Source organism: Gasterosteus aculeatus, chromosome 10 (genome assembly GCF_964276395.1).
Source record: "Gasterosteus aculeatus chromosome 10, fGasAcu3.hap1.1, whole genome shotgun sequence".
Classification (NCBI taxonomy): Eukaryota; Metazoa; Chordata; class Actinopteri; order Perciformes; family Gasterosteidae; genus Gasterosteus; species Gasterosteus aculeatus.
Window position 1 is genome coordinate 11,920,328 of NC_135697.1, and position 18,363 is coordinate 11,938,690.

Below are 18,363 nucleotides of genomic sequence, written 5' to 3' on the forward strand. Positions count from 1 at the left end.
TCAAAGGACTGACCTGAGGCCTGTTGGTTGCTGAGACCAGCGGCTCCTCAGCTGAGATGTTCTTTTTACCGCAACGCCATCTCTTTTATTAAATACATTTGATTTTAACCTTTTGATCAGCGATGACCTCTGTCCGTCCGGCGTTTCTTCATTTTTGAACACAACACATACATGTAGGTTGTCATGGGAAATGCTAAATATGATCGATTCACTGGAACAGTTTACATTGTTACTCTTAGGCAACGCATATTGGCCAGTTTTTAAATGTACGTTTACTTGTACTGTATCCTCAGATCTCTGGTCTGCTGCTTTTGGGATTCAACTTTACCTTTAAGGCTTATGAAAGTGCTTATTATAGACAGATAATGGGGGTACACACATTTTAAACTGTTGCAATCTAATGCATAAATTCACCCTCATCAAGTTTTAAAAGTTGAGTTTGGTTTTGATTTAGACGCTGATTCAACTGTGGCGCTCGCTGGTCAAGTAGTTACGTTGCCCTTGAATTATATCCTGATACAGTATTCTCCACATTTCTAATATTTCCTCCGCCTAAGACTAAATGTTAGAAATACCACACAGAATCACACAATGCAGGTCAATCACACTGCTAACTGCTGCTTCTAAAAGGTCCACGAATTGTAATAAAAATCTCTCCTAACTAAACAATAACTGAACACCGTGACATCTACAAAAGGTTTTGCAGGTGCAATACAGGACATGTTGGATTACTGCATTCGACAGACATTTTCCTTTGGAATGCCAGACTAGAACAAGGTGCAGATCTGGTATCACACAGTCCCATCAACAGGTAACGTTGCTCTCAGCTATGCAATTGTCCTGTAAATTCAGCTAGCTGGGACGCTGGGGGCACTTTATGTAGGAGACCCCTCCCTCTCTCGGTGAATGCAGATCCGAGCGACAGCAGAGAGGAACTCGCCATGTGCACACGGCCAACGCCTCCACGCATAGTGCCAAACGGTCTGAAAGTGGGAAGAGCCCCCCATCTCACCCAAAATACGTCCCACGTCCCAATGTAATGTTGTGTGGCCACGGCCGGATCGGGCCCGCTGTTGGACCTCGAGGCGCGGATCAGGGAGGGCACGGCTCCACTCTCGCAGGAGAAAAGATGGATGCCGTCCCGTGTGTGGGGGGGTGTTTGTAGTACGTGTCACTCCCTTCACTTTGCACGAGGGCCCAGATGAGCGGCGCTGGGCACTTCGCTGGTTTCTAAATATCAAATGTGTCCGGAGGGCGATTTAACAATAAAAGTGCAACATCATTCATACGTGGTGGCCCCTCCCCGTGCCATTAGTGCAGCGCACTTAACACAGCCGTGCGCACAAGAACCGCCGCAATATCAGCGTCGTTCGTGCTGTGGGCGTGCGTTGGCGCACTGTCGTTTTACTATTCCTCACCGACCAATGAGAGCGGAGGCTTGACAAGAGAAAGGCACACGAACGTGATTCTAGTAAAAGGACGCATCGGGTTCTCGCGGAATCCCTTTACGCACAGAGCTCGCCAGGTTTTTCTTCACACCGATCCACTCTTCCCCTCCTTTTTTTTATTTTAAATCCACTCCCCTTACGCTGTCCCCACCCTAGATTCCCGTGCAATTCCCCCCCAATCCCAAACACTTAATTGAGCAATTTGGGATTCCTCACGTGTGGGCTGATTTGTAGTTTGAACACGTGGCTCATTCAAAAAAAAAAAAAAGCCGGAATAACGGAGGATTTTTTTTTCACCCCCCCTCTTCTTCCTCTTCTCATTCTAGGTTGTAGACTCAGAGGCGGGCGCCAACCTCACCGTGTGTGACATTCTCTGTCTCTTTGCCAACGGGGGGGGGGGGGGTTCGGAGGAAGACGCAAAGTAGTTTCTCCTCCTTTTTTCTTCTTCCTTCTCCTCCTCACCCAGCGCGCCATCGTTTGGAGACACGAGATTAATAATTGAGCGTTTATTTATTGCGCGATAAAGACGGACGGACGGGGCGAGGGAGCGCGAGCGAGCCAGCGAACGCGCACTGCCAGTTTCAATCCACGGGAAGCACGACACGGTCGCTCCGGAGTAGTAGTAGTAGTAGTAAAGAAGATTTTTTTTTTTTTTTTTGGGAGGGGGGGTTAGTCTACTCCAAAGACTGCACATCCTGCGAGAGGGCAAGTAACTATCGCTCCCACTCCCTCGGCGTGAAGATCGTCTCCCCCTCCCTTCCCCTCCCTGAACCACGGCGCAGAACATGAATAAGCTGTACATTGGCAACGTGAGCGCCGAGGCGAGCGAAGAGGACTTCGAAACTATCTTTGAGCAGTGGAAGATCCCGCACAGTGGTCCGTTTCTTGTCAAAACTGGCTATGCGTTTGTGGATTGCCCCGACGAGAAAGCTGCGATGAAGGCCATTGATGTTCTTTCAGGTGAGCATTCTTCTTTTTTTTGAGTGAGTGAGTGAGGGGGGGTACATGTTGGGAACGCTCAAAGAAACTGCTGTAATTGTGTGAAGATTTGCCTTTACTTGACTCCTGTAGAGAGTGTGTGTGTGTGTGTGTGTGTGTGTGTGTGTGTGTGTGTATGGGGGGGGGGTAACCAAGCGTTTTTCTCTCTCACAACCTTAACTTGGCCTTTTGACACGGTGTGCTCACACAAATCCACGGGTTTGAATGTAATTTCCCAGAGAAGTAGCTTTTGATCCATTTACACATTTAATAAAATAAATAAATTAAAGGTGGCGTGAACACGGTCACGAGGAGGAGAAATGCCAAAGCTGCTGCCGCTACGTGCCCGTTGCGAGCTGTGGACGCCGTGAAGTGAACCGTGTTTATCGCGGTGCTTCATCACACAAGGCCACTTTGGCAACATTTTAGGAGCAGTATTCGTGGTGCTTTAAAAAAAAAATAATAATAATTTAAAGTTCCACTATCGGGCCGGCTTCTTTTAAACCTGTAGGCCTTCTCCAGTGGCCACAACTCCTCCCGGCGTTGTGAGGCCATTTTTTTTTCTCTCTCGCCCATGCTGACACACCAGGTGGTTTTAATTGCGCTGGTCAAATGTAGGCCAAGTCCCTGACGCCACACGTCCATGTGTTCTCCACCTCGTCCAGTGGCTTGTTGTTGAATCAAAGCTAGGCCTGCTCTCAAAATGGGACACGTCGTTCTTCTTCTTCCAGCTCGTATCATCTCACGTATTGAGCTGGTGCCCGTGTGCTCGTGCATGTCGCCATTATCACAACACGATGTAAATATTGGGGGGACCGTGTCGTGCACGTATGCCTGGTGGAGGTGTTGGGCCTGTGCACGAAATGAGTCGTAAACACTGAGTCTAAACGGTTGGAGAGGTCAAGTTATTAAATGACACTCGTGGTTCTGTTTTTTGTTTTTTTTAGGTAAAGTTGAACTTCATGGGAAACTTCTCGAAGTGGAGCACTCGGTCCCTAAACGTCAACGGTAAGTTCCGTTTTTTAAATACGTTTCTGTGTATATATATGTTTGTGGGTTATTGCCCCTTGATTCAACTAGTTTGTTTTTATTTTTTACTCCAGACTAATTTTATTCCAAATGCTCTTCATGTGTACCAAGAAATATCTGCTGTAAATGTAAACGTTGAATGTTGATACGGCGATTTCCGTGTTGGGTGATTGAAGTGTCCTTCTTCTTCTCGTTCTGAATGCTCTGGGGGTCATGTGAAGGGGGCGTATGGTGGTGGAGCCCACTCCCTCCTTTCGCCATGACACTAGCAGTAGGGCGCTGCACATACAACCCCAGTGGATTTGTGCCCTTGTTGTGTTGTTTGTTCTTCCCTGCAAATGCTTTAGTTTCTCGCGATGTGCATTTAGTTTGAATACACACACCTACACGCTGTGTGGTTTTTTGTTTTTTATTTTGAGGTTGCAGCTTCAGGGCGATTAGTCAAAGCCCGATTGGCTGCTTAGACCGTGCTTTGCCGGCTGCGCTGCGAGGCGCGCGGGCCTTGTGGAGTCGTCCATTTGAGAAGGATCTGCCCGTCATTCGCTCTCTGTGCGCGCTTCCGCGCTCCGCATTGTGCTGCTGTTGCATGAGATGGACTCCCAAAACGCGCTAGTGCGCGCTCAAAATCACCGAAACCATAGTTTTCACACACACACACACACACACACACACACACACACACACACACACACACACACACACACACTCGTTTAGCCTGTGAACGACACCCACATGCGTAAATATTTTCAACCGCAATTGTGGGGCGATTCCAGGGGGGAGGGGGGTTGTTAGCGTTTGACGCAATTCCGTCGTAATTAATCGTTTTTTTTTAAATTGCCCTCGATTGCTAATTGTTGCGATTTAGAATAACCGTTCCACGTCACGTGCATGGTTTAGCCCCCCCCTTTTTTAAAGTTTCCTTGAGAGATCTGCGGTGTTGAGTTCAAAATACATTTGCAAGCAGAAATTACGAGATGAAACGTGAAGGCGTTTCAATAATTATACGCAAAATACATTTTGGGGAAAAGGGCGTGGAGGTTGAAAAAGCATCACGCAGGGCTTTAAAAAACAACTTTTAAAATATACATGAACTGTATTTTTTTTCCCCTCCCCTGGCTGTAAGTGTAAATTGTATTTTTGATTAGCCAGGTGAGCTGCATGGGAGGGGGAGGCAAAAGGGGGGTGTTGCTGTGTCCCTCAGCTTTTCAGTCGTCCACATTTTCCTGATCACAAAAAAAAGCGACTACTTTTCTGTGTTTGAGTGCAGCCCGTGATGGCAGCAACGGAGTCGCGTTTCAGCCACAAAGTAAAACGTGCCTTCCCTTTACAGCATGGGACATGGCCGCAGTCAAAGGGAACAGTATTCTGGCTATAGGCTGCTCACACTTGGGACATTTCTCCCCCCTCCCTCTCTTTGCATTCCTAACCTGCAAATATCAACTGGGGGATGGGCCAATCACTGTGGCTTAACCTTTGAACCCACCAGCAAAGGGGAAGTGCTGCAGCAGCCAGAGATCAAGAGGGGGGGTGGGGGGCGGCGGCAACGGTTTGGTGGTCATGAGATAAAAATGTAAAGGGTGCCATGCATAGTGGAGATTCCCTGTTGGGTAAAACATTGTGCAAACGAGAATCCAAAATTGGTTTAGCCAAAAGCGGTTAGATAAAATGTTACTATAAAACATCTTATCAATAACAAGAATATATACATCTGCCATAGTATTCTATCCAGGGTCATTTAGTTATTAAATATTTTGGACAATTCACTTCCCAGCTTTTGAAATGTGTTTCATTTTTTTCTGGTCCACCCACCCGTTCTTAACATTTTGACTTTTAGAATCGTACAGGTGTACTTGCATTTTGGGGAAAATGGCTATATTGTTCACAATTGACAATTCTATTTTTACTTTTGATTCTTATGAATTGCTGGTTGGTGCCACGGAGCCATTTTTATTTTCTGCCAACGGCTGCTAATTTAATGGGGTTTTTTTTTGGTTTAAATACGCTTCACTCCAACTATTTGAAGTAACTCTTAATTGTAAGCCCAACTGGGTTATTGTTTTCACCAGCTTGAAATCCTTGGTTAGATCTTATTGGGTAAATTGTACATTAAATTAGATGTCGCTTGCCCATCTCCATGTGAACAGACGGAAGGAACATGGTGGATAATACACATAGCGTAGCATTTATCCTCAGTTAGTGGTGTAACTTTGTACTTTAGGTGGTGTATCCTTTTTTGGGCTCTTTTTTTTTTCTTCTTTTGAACCAATCATTAAAAACAAAAAAACAAACTAAGTAATTTGGGACATTGGTGTAGATCGTATAAGGGCTGTTTGCAGAAATATCCCCAGTCTCATTACAAGAATTCTGGGTCATGGGGTCATTTCGGGGGGCCCCCCACCTGCAAAAAAACTGGGATTCGGGACGGAAACTCGGGGTGCCAGAGAATAATGAATGTGGCCCCTTGTTTTACCAGACTGCGAGCAAAGGATCCTTAACTCTCCATCCTGCAAGGCTCCAAACAGAGTGACGCTGCAATTTTTCTAGTCCATAAACGTATATAAATTATATAGCTGGGAGGAAGACGCTTGAGTGAGTGTTTTCAGAAGTTGAGTGATTTCTTACTGATATCCACCTCCATTAGAAATCAGTTTGAGAATCGTGTGTGTGTGTGTGTGTCGTAGGGCAGCCAGAAACCAGTCTGCTTGGAGTTCGGTCATTTAGAATCTCTACAGCTGGGAAGTCGATGGCTGTGGACGGGCATTGAATACAGGCCCTGTGTGTCCCACACCGTCTCACGTTGACGTTCTCGGTGCCTGTATGTGATTAAGAGGTGGAGGTGAATACAGGCGGAGGTGTACTCTGTTGGGCGGCGACTCAATGGGCAAAACCTGGAAAATTGTCTTTTTAAATTAAAGATAAAAAGTGAATATTTGCCTCCTTCAGGCCATCACATGACGAGCCAACGCCAGTCACTCCTTCCCTCCCCCTCCCACTTTTAACCCTGCTCTACATGTTCCCGTCAGTGGACTTGTCAGTGTCCATGGCGACGGGGCCCCACCCCCACAGGGCAGAGAGGGCCCTTGTTACCCTTGCCTGAACCCCCCCCCCCCCTCCCCCACCAAAGCACCACTCTCACCTCCCCTCCCCAAATCAAAGGCTCGGACTGGGGAATGTATACCACCCCCCACCCAATACCCAGGCTCCCTTCTTGTGTGTGTGGCTATAGGTTAATCCGACTGGAAGTGCTCGGTGCATTTGCACATTTTGCACGGCGTTCCCGCCGCAATGCAGAGCATACAGAATGTGTGTGTGTGTGTGTGTGTGTGTGTGTGTGTGTGTGTGTGTGTGTGTGTGTGTGTGTGGGGGGGGCAGATCAGCCAGGAATGGCCCCGTGGGCTGGAATCCCTCTTCAACGTTATTAGTGAATTTTCACTAAAATTTCACCTTCAGCTTGATTAGCTTGATTTGTGGTCTCAGCGGCTAAGCAGAAGCGTTTCGGCCACTGCGGCCGTGCAGTAGGTTTCACGGCGTAGATGAGGTGTGTCCGAGCACACAACACCCCCCCCCCCCCTCCGCCCTCTTTGTGGCTTCATATAAAAAGTGTGATTTTTAAAATGATGCATGTGGTAAACGTGTTCTCTACACAGAAAACAACCACATGCAACAAAGCTGTTTGTACAAGTGGATGAGCAGCGTTCAGGCCTCCTTTAACCAGCTCATTGGCTCTTATAGAGAGATGTGTGTTTGTGTGTGCGCCATTTCTACACAGAAGACAGGAAGTGGTCTGCAAACACGTCCAGTTATAACCGACCAGCAGCACATGCATCGGGTTTGAGCGTGGGGCCGGTGTGGAAATGGCTTGGGGGTGGGGTGGGGTCAGGGTTTGTGATTCCACATTGTGTGAGCGTGTTTGCGCTTCAGCTCCCGGCCGTGTGTACGTAGTGTTCCTTTAGGTCGCTGCGTATCAACAGGCTGTGAACTTTGGAGTGGCCATTTTCTGTGTGCCACATGCGTGCGGACTCTTGCGAAACTCTTTGACTCATCGATCCACGTGCCTCGTCGTCTGCGTTAAACTGCCACTCGTGGCCCAGGGCCCCCTCCCCGCTGTACACGCCGTTTGGGGCACCTTCAAAGCTAAAAGGCCACCTTGGGGGTCTTGGCGTCGCTGGTTTTTGTTCCCGGGCGGCGGCCCACAGCGGCGCCATTGTGACTGCTGGTCTCCCGCCTGCTTCTGCTGCATGCGCGAACCAGAACGCGGTTCGGAGGCTCCTTCTTGGTTCCTGTTTCACTACCTGCGGCACCACTCCCGCCCCCCCCCACCCTTCCTCCCCATGCTCATGGGCGTGTTGGAAGTGGCTGTTTTAGGGCGGGAGACTTGCAGTGGTTAAATCGTCATTATGCTACGCTGCGTGGCCTCGAGCTGTGTACACAAGACGTTCGAGTGCATCTTCACCTTTCCAATCGCACCCCCCCCCCCCCCCCCACACACACACCCCTCCTCTGCGCTCCTCCTGTTGATGCTTCTTTCGACCACTTCACAATCTGGCCCCTCTCCCAATTCTCGTTCTTTGCACTCTGGTGTTTTGGGATGGGGGCGTGGTGCGTTTTAGGGTAATTTTTTAATCTTGCGCCCCTCCAACTCAATTTAGGCCACCCAGTGTTGATTCCAAATCACTCTTTTGCCCGCTCCATCTCCATCACTTTCTCCCACGTGTTCCTCTGGTTCTCTCTGTGCACCTGCTGGGCTGTGAATGGAATTAAATTGGAAGTTGTATCTGCAGCTTTCAGCCCTCTCGCTCTCTCTTGCCTGACGGTGGAGGGAATGAAGACCAACTGTGTTTTTGTTAAATGAACTTTTTGTGTCATTGTACTCTTAGTATTGTCAGCAACTAAGTGTCTCTCTCCTCGCTTCCCCATCTTCCTCCATCAATTACTTTCGCTTCCTTTACCCCTTTTCTGCTTTGTTCTCTCTCTCCCTCTCTTCAGGAGCTGTAAGCTGCAGATCAGGAACATCCCGCCTCACATGCAGTGGGAGGTGAGTGCTAACTGCTTCTGGGTCCCATCAGGAAGCCCGTACGGGCTTTCTGTTAAGCCTCTGGACTCACCGGGCCTCCGTTTTTTTTGGGTTTCAATTAAGAATGCGCTTCATGGTCCATTTGAACGGGGCTAAAAGGCACGGGAACGTATTCAAAGCCGGGATAGGTGGTCACAGGTTTGAAGAGCGAGATCTCGTCATGTGGTTTGGCTGGTTGTGTCCTGCAAGGCGCCTTTAAGCAGCAACATGAGCTCCATATTGCATGTTTTGAAAACAATTGTGAAGTAGCTTGCTGTTTGATTCTTGGACTGCTCAAGATGTGGTTAATATGGTGAACTGTAATTCATTGTTTAATGATTGTTTTCAAACTGATCACACGTGCTAGTTTAAAGGATGCCTTGGCACGCACGCACGCACGCACACACACACACACCATGGGGGTTTTCTAAAAAAAGTAGCTTTTTTTATTGTGAAACATTCTTAAATCAGTTTGTGGCCCTATCTAACCACGCCTGATAATCCTTTATAGATTATGGGGTATTAGGAAGATCCACTAATTTTAAGTTTTCTGTTTTTCATTTGCTAAATTAGGTCTGTGTGTATCACAACCACACACTTTTGCTTAAAGGGCCACATAAATGTTTCGTTAATGTTGTGCAGGGTGAAGAAAATAGAAAAAGCACCTGTACAATTAAGTGGAATTCATTTAGTCACAGATCTTGCAACAGGCACAAAATTAGGGTTGCCAAAAAGATTCTTTGTCAACGGAGTTTCTCAACAGGAAATCACGAGAGCCACTTTAAAACCTGTGCTTACCCGCAATGTGTCCATGAGCCCATGAGAAATAACCCAAAAAGAAAAGCGTTTCTAATTGACTTCAGAAATCTGAGGGTACAAAGACCAAAGTGACTCATTAAATGTATTGCATCTGTGAAGATTCGGTGGTGTTCTAATATAAGGACGTTGTTTATGGTGTCCGACTATATTGTGGTAAAACTAACAATCCATCACCTCAAATTACTGTGAACTCCTGACTTGACTAACTTGTCAGATGCCGTACAATAAGTCTGAAATAAGTGTTTTAAAAAATATTTATGTATCAGGTTATACATTTAAGAAATTAGGTTAAATAAGAATTCAGAGCATGGTCAGTTTTACATTTGAGTTAAAATGGAATTTTCTTCAGCAGTTGAGTCTTTTTGGTGAAATATGAGATTCAAGCTTACATAAACGTCGGCCTGGTTCCCTTTTTGGGCGTGCATGCATAAAATAGAAAAGTTGTAATACAGCATTTTTCTGTCATGATTGTCACCACTGCCACACACAAATACGTAATGCAATCATTTTTAATCAGTGGGCCATATGATCACTATTGTTACTTCCTGAGAGGGTGACTCAACATTTGTTTAGATGATTTGCACTTCAAATCGTAAATGCAATCCATCTGTCACATTAGGGTTTGATGGGTGAAAAAGAGGCCATCTGAAAATATCAAGAGAAATAATGAGCTGTAATTCAGTCAGATTTCAGTGCCACTGCCTGAGAGGGGGGGCGGAGGGGGAGATCGAGTGTGTGTGTGTGTGTGTCGGTGCGAGTCTATTTTTCTCTTAAGCGTTTAATAAAAAATTGTTTGTTCAGTGTCTCCTACAAATTCTACTGATTCCGCATTAACCGGCCGCGCACCTGCAAATTTATCTCTTCTTTGATTTCAGCATTTAAAAATTTGAATGTTGAATTTCACTCTGGCTTTATTTGTTATAATTATGTGTCCCGCTCAAGATCTCATGTGGCAGTAACTCAGCCATACGTGACTTAAAAAAAAAAAATCATTCATGTCTGATTGGCGTGTGCCTGTAGCTTTGTACAGTTTTAATTCTCCGCTCCATAAATGCTAATGAGAACCACGCTTGAATGTTTCAACACTCCAAATGTTCAAGTCATCAGATCTCAGCCGGATTCCCCGTGTGACCAAACGGCTCGCTGACAGGCCCGGTGGTTTTTGTAACGGTGCTATTGCTTTGCCTACGCATGTCCCTCAACTGAAACTCCGGATCCACCCCGTGTTCCCTGCGTGCAGCGAAAAGGTGACATGGCGGTTTCCCTCCCCCGGATGGAGGAGGGGGGAAGGGTTCGAAGAATGGCCGAACAGAGTAGAATGGGATAATTTGCTGCTACGGCCTTGTATCAGTCTTATCAGGCTGATAAGACAATGGGCCATGGCGTGCGTGTGTGCGTGCGTGTGTGTGTGTGTGTGTGCGCATATATGTAGCCCTACAGCGTGCAAAATGTGTAGAGCACAGCAGCGTGTTCACAAGCCGTAGTGGGTGGGTGGGCCCGGACTGCTTCCTCTTCCCTTCCATGTGCACAGATTCACAGAATGTGTAGCATGAGCTCGCACCCCTCCCCCAGCCACTGCTTCCTGCTGGAATGCACCCCACCCTTTCCTGAATGGCCTGGATTCGCATTGGCTGTGCTCGGCGGACGGTCAGGCACGGCACCCAGCCAGCAGCCAGCCACTCTTTGGCTCCGGGGGAACTCGTATCGACGCAAGCGCAGGCAATGGCGGGGAGCAGGGGTGGCAGGGGGGTGGGATGTCGCGTTGGTGGTGGGGGGGGCGTGCAGGCCAGGGACGCAGTCTTGTTGGCTAGAAAGTAGGGTTGAGCTCTTTGGGGTGTGGACTTGTATTTGAGTGACCCTGGTCGGATGTCTTAGCTTAGAGCCCTCGCTCCCCCTCTCGCCCATATTTGAGCACTTCAGAAAAGTCACGTGGTCTTAAGATTTGGGCTGGTGACCAGCTTGGTGTGTTTCTTTTTGTATACCTTTTTTCTTCTTCAATAAGGCACTTTTTTTTCATTTTTTTTTTTTTCCAATTTGACTTTTTTAAAGCATAAAAAATGCATATATTTTATACATTTGCCAATATCTGAAATAGCAGGTAAAGGCACTTTAAAAAAAAAAAAATTCAGACGTGGTTAAACCTCTTTGCTTAGCGGGCTGCATATTGAATCAACATTGAACGTGTTATTTGTTGCACGTTTTATTTTTGGAAAGGGTTGTTTTTTTACGATGAATAATCTGCTAAAGGGAGATTTTAAAACTCCCTCTGCTGCTGCATCCTAGAAGAGCGACATATTCTGACCATTTTACAACAAATGTATCCATGTAACTCAACATTGAACGCTGAGGCCCTAAGGAGCACGGCACAAATGAGCTTTGCTCACCAACAGGTTCTGGTCAAAGGCCTTCGAGGACTAAACTAATCGTGGCTTTTCTTCTCACAGGTTTTGGATGGTATGCTTGCTCAGTATGGTGGCGTAGAGAGCTGTGAACAAGGTAGAAAGACTTCTTTTGGATTTTCTTTATACTAAATCCAGCTATTTTATACTGCATTTAGAATGCGTCAAACATGCTTTGTTAGAACTGCAAATATAAGCATTCATTTAATGCTTTTAAAGGCATAATTACAACTTCTGAATGAATTTATGTGGTGCCAGGAAATGAAAGTAGCCCATGTTGGTGATTTGTGTCGGCGCCATTTGAATGAGTCGATTTTGAGTCTGACGTGTTCTCCCACAGTAAACACTGACACAGAGACGGCAGTAGTCAACGTTCGATATGCAGCCAAGGACCAGGCCCGGCTGTGAGTACACGCACACACTGCGACGTTAACCTGCAGCTCACCCGTCTTGATGCTTTTGACCTGATCTGTTGATGCCAGAAACCACCTCCTCTGTCTATTGTTCCTAAAGTGCACCAGATTTTACCCTTCCCAAAACCAGTTTAATTTGACATGCAGTGATGACTGGGACGGGTGAGTGCGCTAGGTTGGGGAGGGGTTAAACTAGCCGTCTGGTGCCCCCCGGTGTACATGAACCACACTACAATATTCTTCCCTGCACGAGTGGTTGTAGAATTCTCCGACACGGCTGATTGTTTCAATAGAAGTCCTTGATTCCTGCTTCTACTTTCAATCATTCAAAGCAGCGGTTTAGCAGTTCGTTGATTTATTTGTATCCATGCTCTGTATGATTTATTATTATTTTTTTTTTCTTCCCCCAGGGCAATGGAGAAGCTGAACGGATCTATGATGGAGAACTACGCCTTGAAAGTGTCGTACATCCCGGATGAGACTGCTGCGGCGGAGGGTCCTTCGGCGGGGGGCCGGAGAGGCTATGTCGCCCGTGGAAGCTCTCGTTCCGGCTCGCCAAGTCTGGGCACCCGGCCCAAAATGCAGTCCGACATCCCCCTGCGAATACTGGTTCCCACGCAGTTTGTAGGGGCGATTATTGGCAAGGAAGGTGCCACCATCCGCAACATCACCAAACAGACCCACTCAAAGTACGTACACAGATGAGAGCGTTTTTCTTTCTGTATTGGTCGTTCCTATCATTCTACTCGGATAAAGGTATAGAAAATGCATTTCCGAAAGCTAAACGCAGGTGTTGGAAACTACAGTTCCAGGTTTGGAATGACATGTAGTTATGATAAAGAACTGAAATGTAAGGCGGTTGTCTAAAGTTATTGCCAGAAATGGCACATTTTCTGTAATGGCCCGTAAACCTTTGTCCTGCATAGTGTTATTTGGGATAAACAGACAAGCTCTCTGCGCTTTATCGGGGTACAGGTTCTGTAGGTCCTTGTGACCGATTCAAGAAGCGTGACCCCATTTCATCCTGTCTACCATGTTACTGATAAAATGCAATTGCAATATTGGAAATCCTGCTCTGAGCCGCCTTGTCTAATTGTTTTTCACTGCATGGCATCAGATCCTCTGCCTCTAACCGGCTTTTTCCCACCGGCCATGCAACTGCCTTCATTAAGCTACTCTAAAAGAGAAATCTAGCCTATTTGCCAATGAACAAGAGGCCCATATACCTCCCATTTTCAGTAAAATAACAGAATGGACACACTCTTGGCTCAAAACTTTCTTTTGCTAACATCCACTTGTACAAATACATCCACATATAGTGGAAAAGTTGGATTATTTGTATTTAACATAATTGCTGCAATAAAAACACTCAACCACAACATGCAATGGTAGAAAGGCTGGAAAACCGTGCAGGAGTCTTAAGGATTCAAACCAGTTTAGTTCTCTGCCTAGTTGAAGTTGAGCTACTGCTTTCTGTCAATCATTAAAATGAGTTTCCACCAGGTTCCGTCCTTGGGCCTCTTGAAACCGAAGTAGTTGTTTTTAGATATAAAGATTTGCTTTTAATTACCTGCCTTAAATATCTTTTACCTCCTTGTCTTGAGTTATTGGAAAGTGCTGTATGAATAAATCTACCTGCCTTTACTCCAGGATCGACATCCATAGGAAGGAAAATGCAGGTGCAGCAGAGAAGCCCATAACGATTCACTCCACCCCCGAAGGTTGTTCGAATGCTTGTACAACAATCATGGAGATCATGCAGAAGGAAGCCCTCGACACAAAGTTGTGAGTTTGTTCCCAAACTAAATATGCGAATATTTCCTTTCAATTTAACGCTTGGTATTTTGTGTTTTACCAGTTTACCCCCTTCTACAGTTACGTAATTCTCTATTAAAATATCCAGTGTGGTTTCTTAAAAGGCTATCATACATTTTTCTGTTCCAATTGCGTAAAGAAATAATGTTATGTATGTTTTTTTTGACATAAGTGTGTGTTTGGAAGGATTGCAGGTTGCACAGCCGGTGTATGGACTGTAAATGTGTGCATAAGATACTGTAAAATGAAATGGCAGAGATCTGAATGTTCTAGGAGCATTTAACTAAACCTAATTTGTCTTGTGCAGCACTGAGGAGATCCCGCTCAAGATACTCGCACACAATAACTTTGTCGGAAGGTTAATTGGGAAGGAAGGGCGCAACTTGAAGAAAATCGAGCAGGACACGGAGACCAAGATCACAATCTCAGCGTAAGACTGACACCTGCGCTCGCAGTTCAATGATGGAACTTTCTTCTTCCTTTTTACTGGCTGTGTTTGGTCTCTGCGGTCTCTATCAATGAGCCGCCGTCCAAAGCGTACACTCCGACATTGAAGACGCCTGTTCTTGTTCCCTCATTGTTTGGTTCAGTCTGCAGGACCTGACCGTGTACAACCCTGAGCGGACCATAACTGTGAAGGGCACCATCGAGGCCTGCGCAAGAGCCGAGGAGGAGCTGATGAAGAAGATCAGGGAGTCGTACGAGAGTGACATGGCTGCTATGAATGTAAGCCTCTTCAATGGAGATTGGACAATTATAATTCAAATAGATTTTCTGTTTTATTGTGGAAAACTGACATTGCTTTAAAAGTGATTACTGCCACAAAGTAAAGACTGTGTAGTACATACAAATAGAAGCCAGATCACAAACCCTAAGTGGTTATTAAAATACAGTGATCTGTAAATATTGCTGCTTTAACGCTCTTTGCTGTCCTGATTCAATTTCTTATAACCTCAAAACCATGTTTATCCGCAGGGCTTTCTTTAGTTTTAATCTTAAATCCTCACTAATTGTGTTTTTAGAGAACACAAATCTAAAGGATTAGTTTTGTTGACGCAACCTGTGACGTGTTAATGGAAATGTTCTCGTTTCCCATCCAGCTCCAGTCCAACCTGATTCCAGGCTTGAATCTGAACGCTTTGGGTCTGTTCCCCAGTGGGGCGCCGGGCATGGGTCCCTCCATGTCCAGCATCCCACCCCCGGGAGCCCACGGGGGATGTTCCTCCTTCGGGGTAAGTGGCGGTCTCGTACAGGAGTTTTGCCCCCACATGCTACCCTTTCAAACCCGGGACTGTCAGTGTTTTATTTTTTTTTTTATTAATCTATTATTATACAGCGCTTTAATCAGGATAGTGAGAACTACAATTAATAAAAACTAAAAAAAACAACACATGTAGTCTTTAGCAACTCGGCTTCATGTTTGTTTTTTCCGTTTAGTGCAGTCCTTATGGGGGCGAGGGGCCATTTTGGGCCACTACGCTGTCGGCGAGCAGCCAGCCCCTTTCTGTGAGTCGCCCGTCCCAAAGTGCTTTGCACGGCTTGTGGCTGCTCGCTGTGGGATTAGTGGAGGTCCTCCAGATGCCCCCAAAACTTTAAACCTTTTTTCTTTTCTTTTTTAAGGAAGGGTTTGTATGTGGAGACCTGGAGGGCAGCAGTAGTGTGGCCAGTAGTCATAATTTAAATCACCAGATGGTTTACATTGGGTTTGGGGGAGGGGGGGTGATTAAAAGCACTTCTCCAGATTTGATCATGTTTTACCCCTAGGTGACCTATTGAGTGGACTATGGGGCTTGATCCCAAATCATCAGAGCCACTTGTTGTCCCTTTGGGACGATCAAATCACTCCCTCTCTGAGAGCTCAAGTCAATCACACGCACCCAAAAACACGAGTGATGTGCTTGCATTTGTTGCCAAAAGTATCTGTAAATGCAGTCCAGTCTAATTAAAACATGGGCTGCGTTTTAAAAGGCCGCTTTGAACCTGGTTCAGACTGTTCTACGTATGAAAACGTTTGGCGGATGGATTCTGTTTCCTTGTTGAGTGGATTAAAATAGAACATGCAATGGGCTCACTTTCACTAATTAGAACACAACGTTAAGAAGTTCCCACTGAACGTAAATGACCCGTAGTATGAGCTTTAAAAAAATAAATAAAATGTAACCGCTTCTGCTTGCTCCACTGTCCTGACTTCCCGCTGAAGCAAGTAGTCTCCAGTCACTGGCTGAGAGCTCCCGGTTGCAGTAGCACTAAAGTGTGCCCCCCCCCGCAGGGACACCCGGAGTCGGAGACGGTTCACCTGTTCATCCCTGCGCTCGCGGTTGGCGCCATTATAGGCAAACAGGGTCAGCACATCAAACAGCTGTCGCACTTTGCCGGCGCCTCGATCAAGGTGAGTGACAGTCTGAGTGACGTTTCGGAATCTCAATGATGTCTGTGTGTGTGTGTGTGTGTGTGTGTGTGTGTGTGTGTCTTCGTGTTGTTTTCCGGCCTTGACCACCTTCTTGGCGCCCGTTGAATACTGGCTGTCTGCCCTCTCTCAGATTGCCCCCGCGGAAGAAGTGGGTGCCACACCACAGAGGAGGGTCACCATCGCTGGACCGCCAGAGGCTCAGTTTAAGGTGCTTTACCTCACGGCCGTTATATAAACACACCAAATACCGTTGAAACGCTCTTATGTAGGTTATTCACTCACTTTCAGGAGCGCGCCCCCCCCCCCCCCAAGAAATGTCTCCTTTCCCAAGTGCACCATAAGTAATGTACATTTGATCTTGTTTGCCTGCAGGCTCAGTGTCGCATCTTTGGGAAACTGAAGGAAGAGAACTTCTTTGGACCCAAGGAAGAGGTGAAGCTGGAGGCTCACATCAAGGTTCCTTCCTTTGCTGCTGGACGAGTCATCGGGAAAGGAGGAAAAACGGTAAAAAGCCCCCCCCCCATCCTAACGAAGTTCATTTGAACAAATCAAAATCCAATTATTTACTCTTAAGTTGTCCTTATGTTTTGATTGTGGCTGCAGGTAAACGAGCTGCAGAACCTGACCTGCGCAGAGGTGGTGGTGCCCAGGGACCAGACGCCCGATGAGAACGACCAGGTCATAGTCAAGATCAGTGGACACTTCTTTGCATGCCAGGTGGGTTTTTTGAAAGGAATTGAAGATGTAAAGTCTCCGGTCTTTCCTTCTTTCCTCACTCTGGTCTGATCTTAACATGTCCTCATACCCTCCAGCTGGCCCAGAGAAAGATCCAGGAGATCCTGGCCCAGGTGAAGAGGCAGCAGCAGCCTAAACCCACATCCGGAGCCCAACCTCCACAGCCTCGCAGGAAGTAGAGCTCCAGCGGATCTGGAGGAATGGTGACTGAATCTGCCAGAAGACGCAACAGGTGGACAGATGCAGCAGAGTCCAGGGGGGTAGAAGAGGAAGACGAAAGGTCGTAGCGGTCATCTCAGGGGGTCAAAGGTTATCAGAATGCAACCAAACATCCACCCCGCCTTGTCCTCCTTGATGAACTTTCAGGTGTGGCTAGAAAGAGACCCTATGCCTCTGCACCCTAACCTCACCTCTCTGCATCTCCAAGAAAGTACTTCTGAGGGCTCCCACCAACGTCACCTGCCCTCACATGTACGCACCCCTCGACCGTTCTCACCCCACGGGTGTGTCAATGTTTGTTTTTTGTTTTGTTTTTTTGGTCCTCTTTTTACACTAGAATCACAAAGGAGAAATAAGGATTCCCCTCCTATCGCCTCATTGGTGTGGTACTTCAAACCCGATCAGATGTTTTGGTTGACTTCAGATTTCTTTTTTTTTTTTTTTTCTTAGTGTTTAATTGGTTTAAACGTTATCATGAGTTTTCTGTGGAGAGGAAAAGGCATTGCTATCAAGGTCCTGGTTTGGACCAAGAGGTTTATTTTGGGGGAGGGTTGGCTCAGATTGGGTGGGCTGTGTTTAGGGGAAAGATTCTTGTTTCAGGACAGGACCCCTGAAGGGGTGGACTGTATTGGGCGTCCTGCCCCTGTAATGATAGTGGCATTTTATAAATTTGGATGCATTTTATAGATAGACCTATATACATAGATGAATATATATTTAGAGGTGAGGGCAGAGTCATGACACTTCGGGAAACTGTGCCGAACTGCTGCTGCCCAGGAAAACCAATTTAATATGCATTTTACTTAACTACCTCAGGATCTAGTACCTCAGAAGAGAAAAGAAAATGATTATATATATGAAAAAAATGTTCCGTTCTTTTTTTATTTTGCTTTTGTGGTATTTTGTATACTTTATAAAGCTGATAGTCTTTGAACATTTTTATTTTTTTAAGAAAAAATTTAAAATTTGGTCAGCTGCCAACTGACCTTGCCTTCAACTCTGGTGCTTTAGGTGGCGTTGTTCATGTGTATGTGTGACTTAAGAT

At 46.3% G+C, this 18,363-nt stretch overlaps 1 protein-coding gene across 3 annotated transcripts; it reads left to right on the forward strand.

Annotated features, from left to right (window-relative positions):
• Positions 1 to 1,280: 1,280 nt before the first annotated feature.
• Positions 1,281 to 18,163, forward strand: igf2bp3 (insulin-like growth factor 2 mRNA binding protein 3). 3 transcript variants are annotated; one of them, XM_040188825.2, is made up of 16 exons: positions 1,352 to 2,408; positions 3,374 to 3,434; positions 8,442 to 8,490; positions 11,772 to 11,823; positions 12,067 to 12,130; positions 12,550 to 12,828; positions 13,790 to 13,924; positions 14,262 to 14,384; positions 14,545 to 14,680; positions 15,055 to 15,186; positions 15,392 to 15,460; positions 16,224 to 16,343; positions 16,495 to 16,572; positions 16,737 to 16,868; positions 16,968 to 17,081; positions 17,177 to 18,163. In XM_040188825.2, the coding sequence occupies exons 1-16, from the start codon at positions 2,234 to 2,236 to the stop codon at positions 17,276 to 17,278; spliced, it is 1,821 nt and encodes a 606-aa protein (XP_040044759.1). In that variant the 5' UTR covers positions 1,352 to 2,233; the 3' UTR covers positions 17,279 to 18,163. The 3 variants fall into 3 exon arrangements, with proteins under 3 accessions (XP_040044758.1, XP_040044759.1, XP_077937907.1); XM_040188824.2 differs by lacking the exon at positions 15,392 to 15,460 and having other exon boundaries at positions 1,281 to 2,408; XM_078081781.1 differs by lacking the exons at positions 1,352 to 2,408; positions 3,374 to 3,434; positions 8,442 to 8,490 and adding an exon at positions 11,268 to 11,289.
• The last annotated feature ends 200 nt before the right edge of the window (positions 18,164 to 18,363 follow it).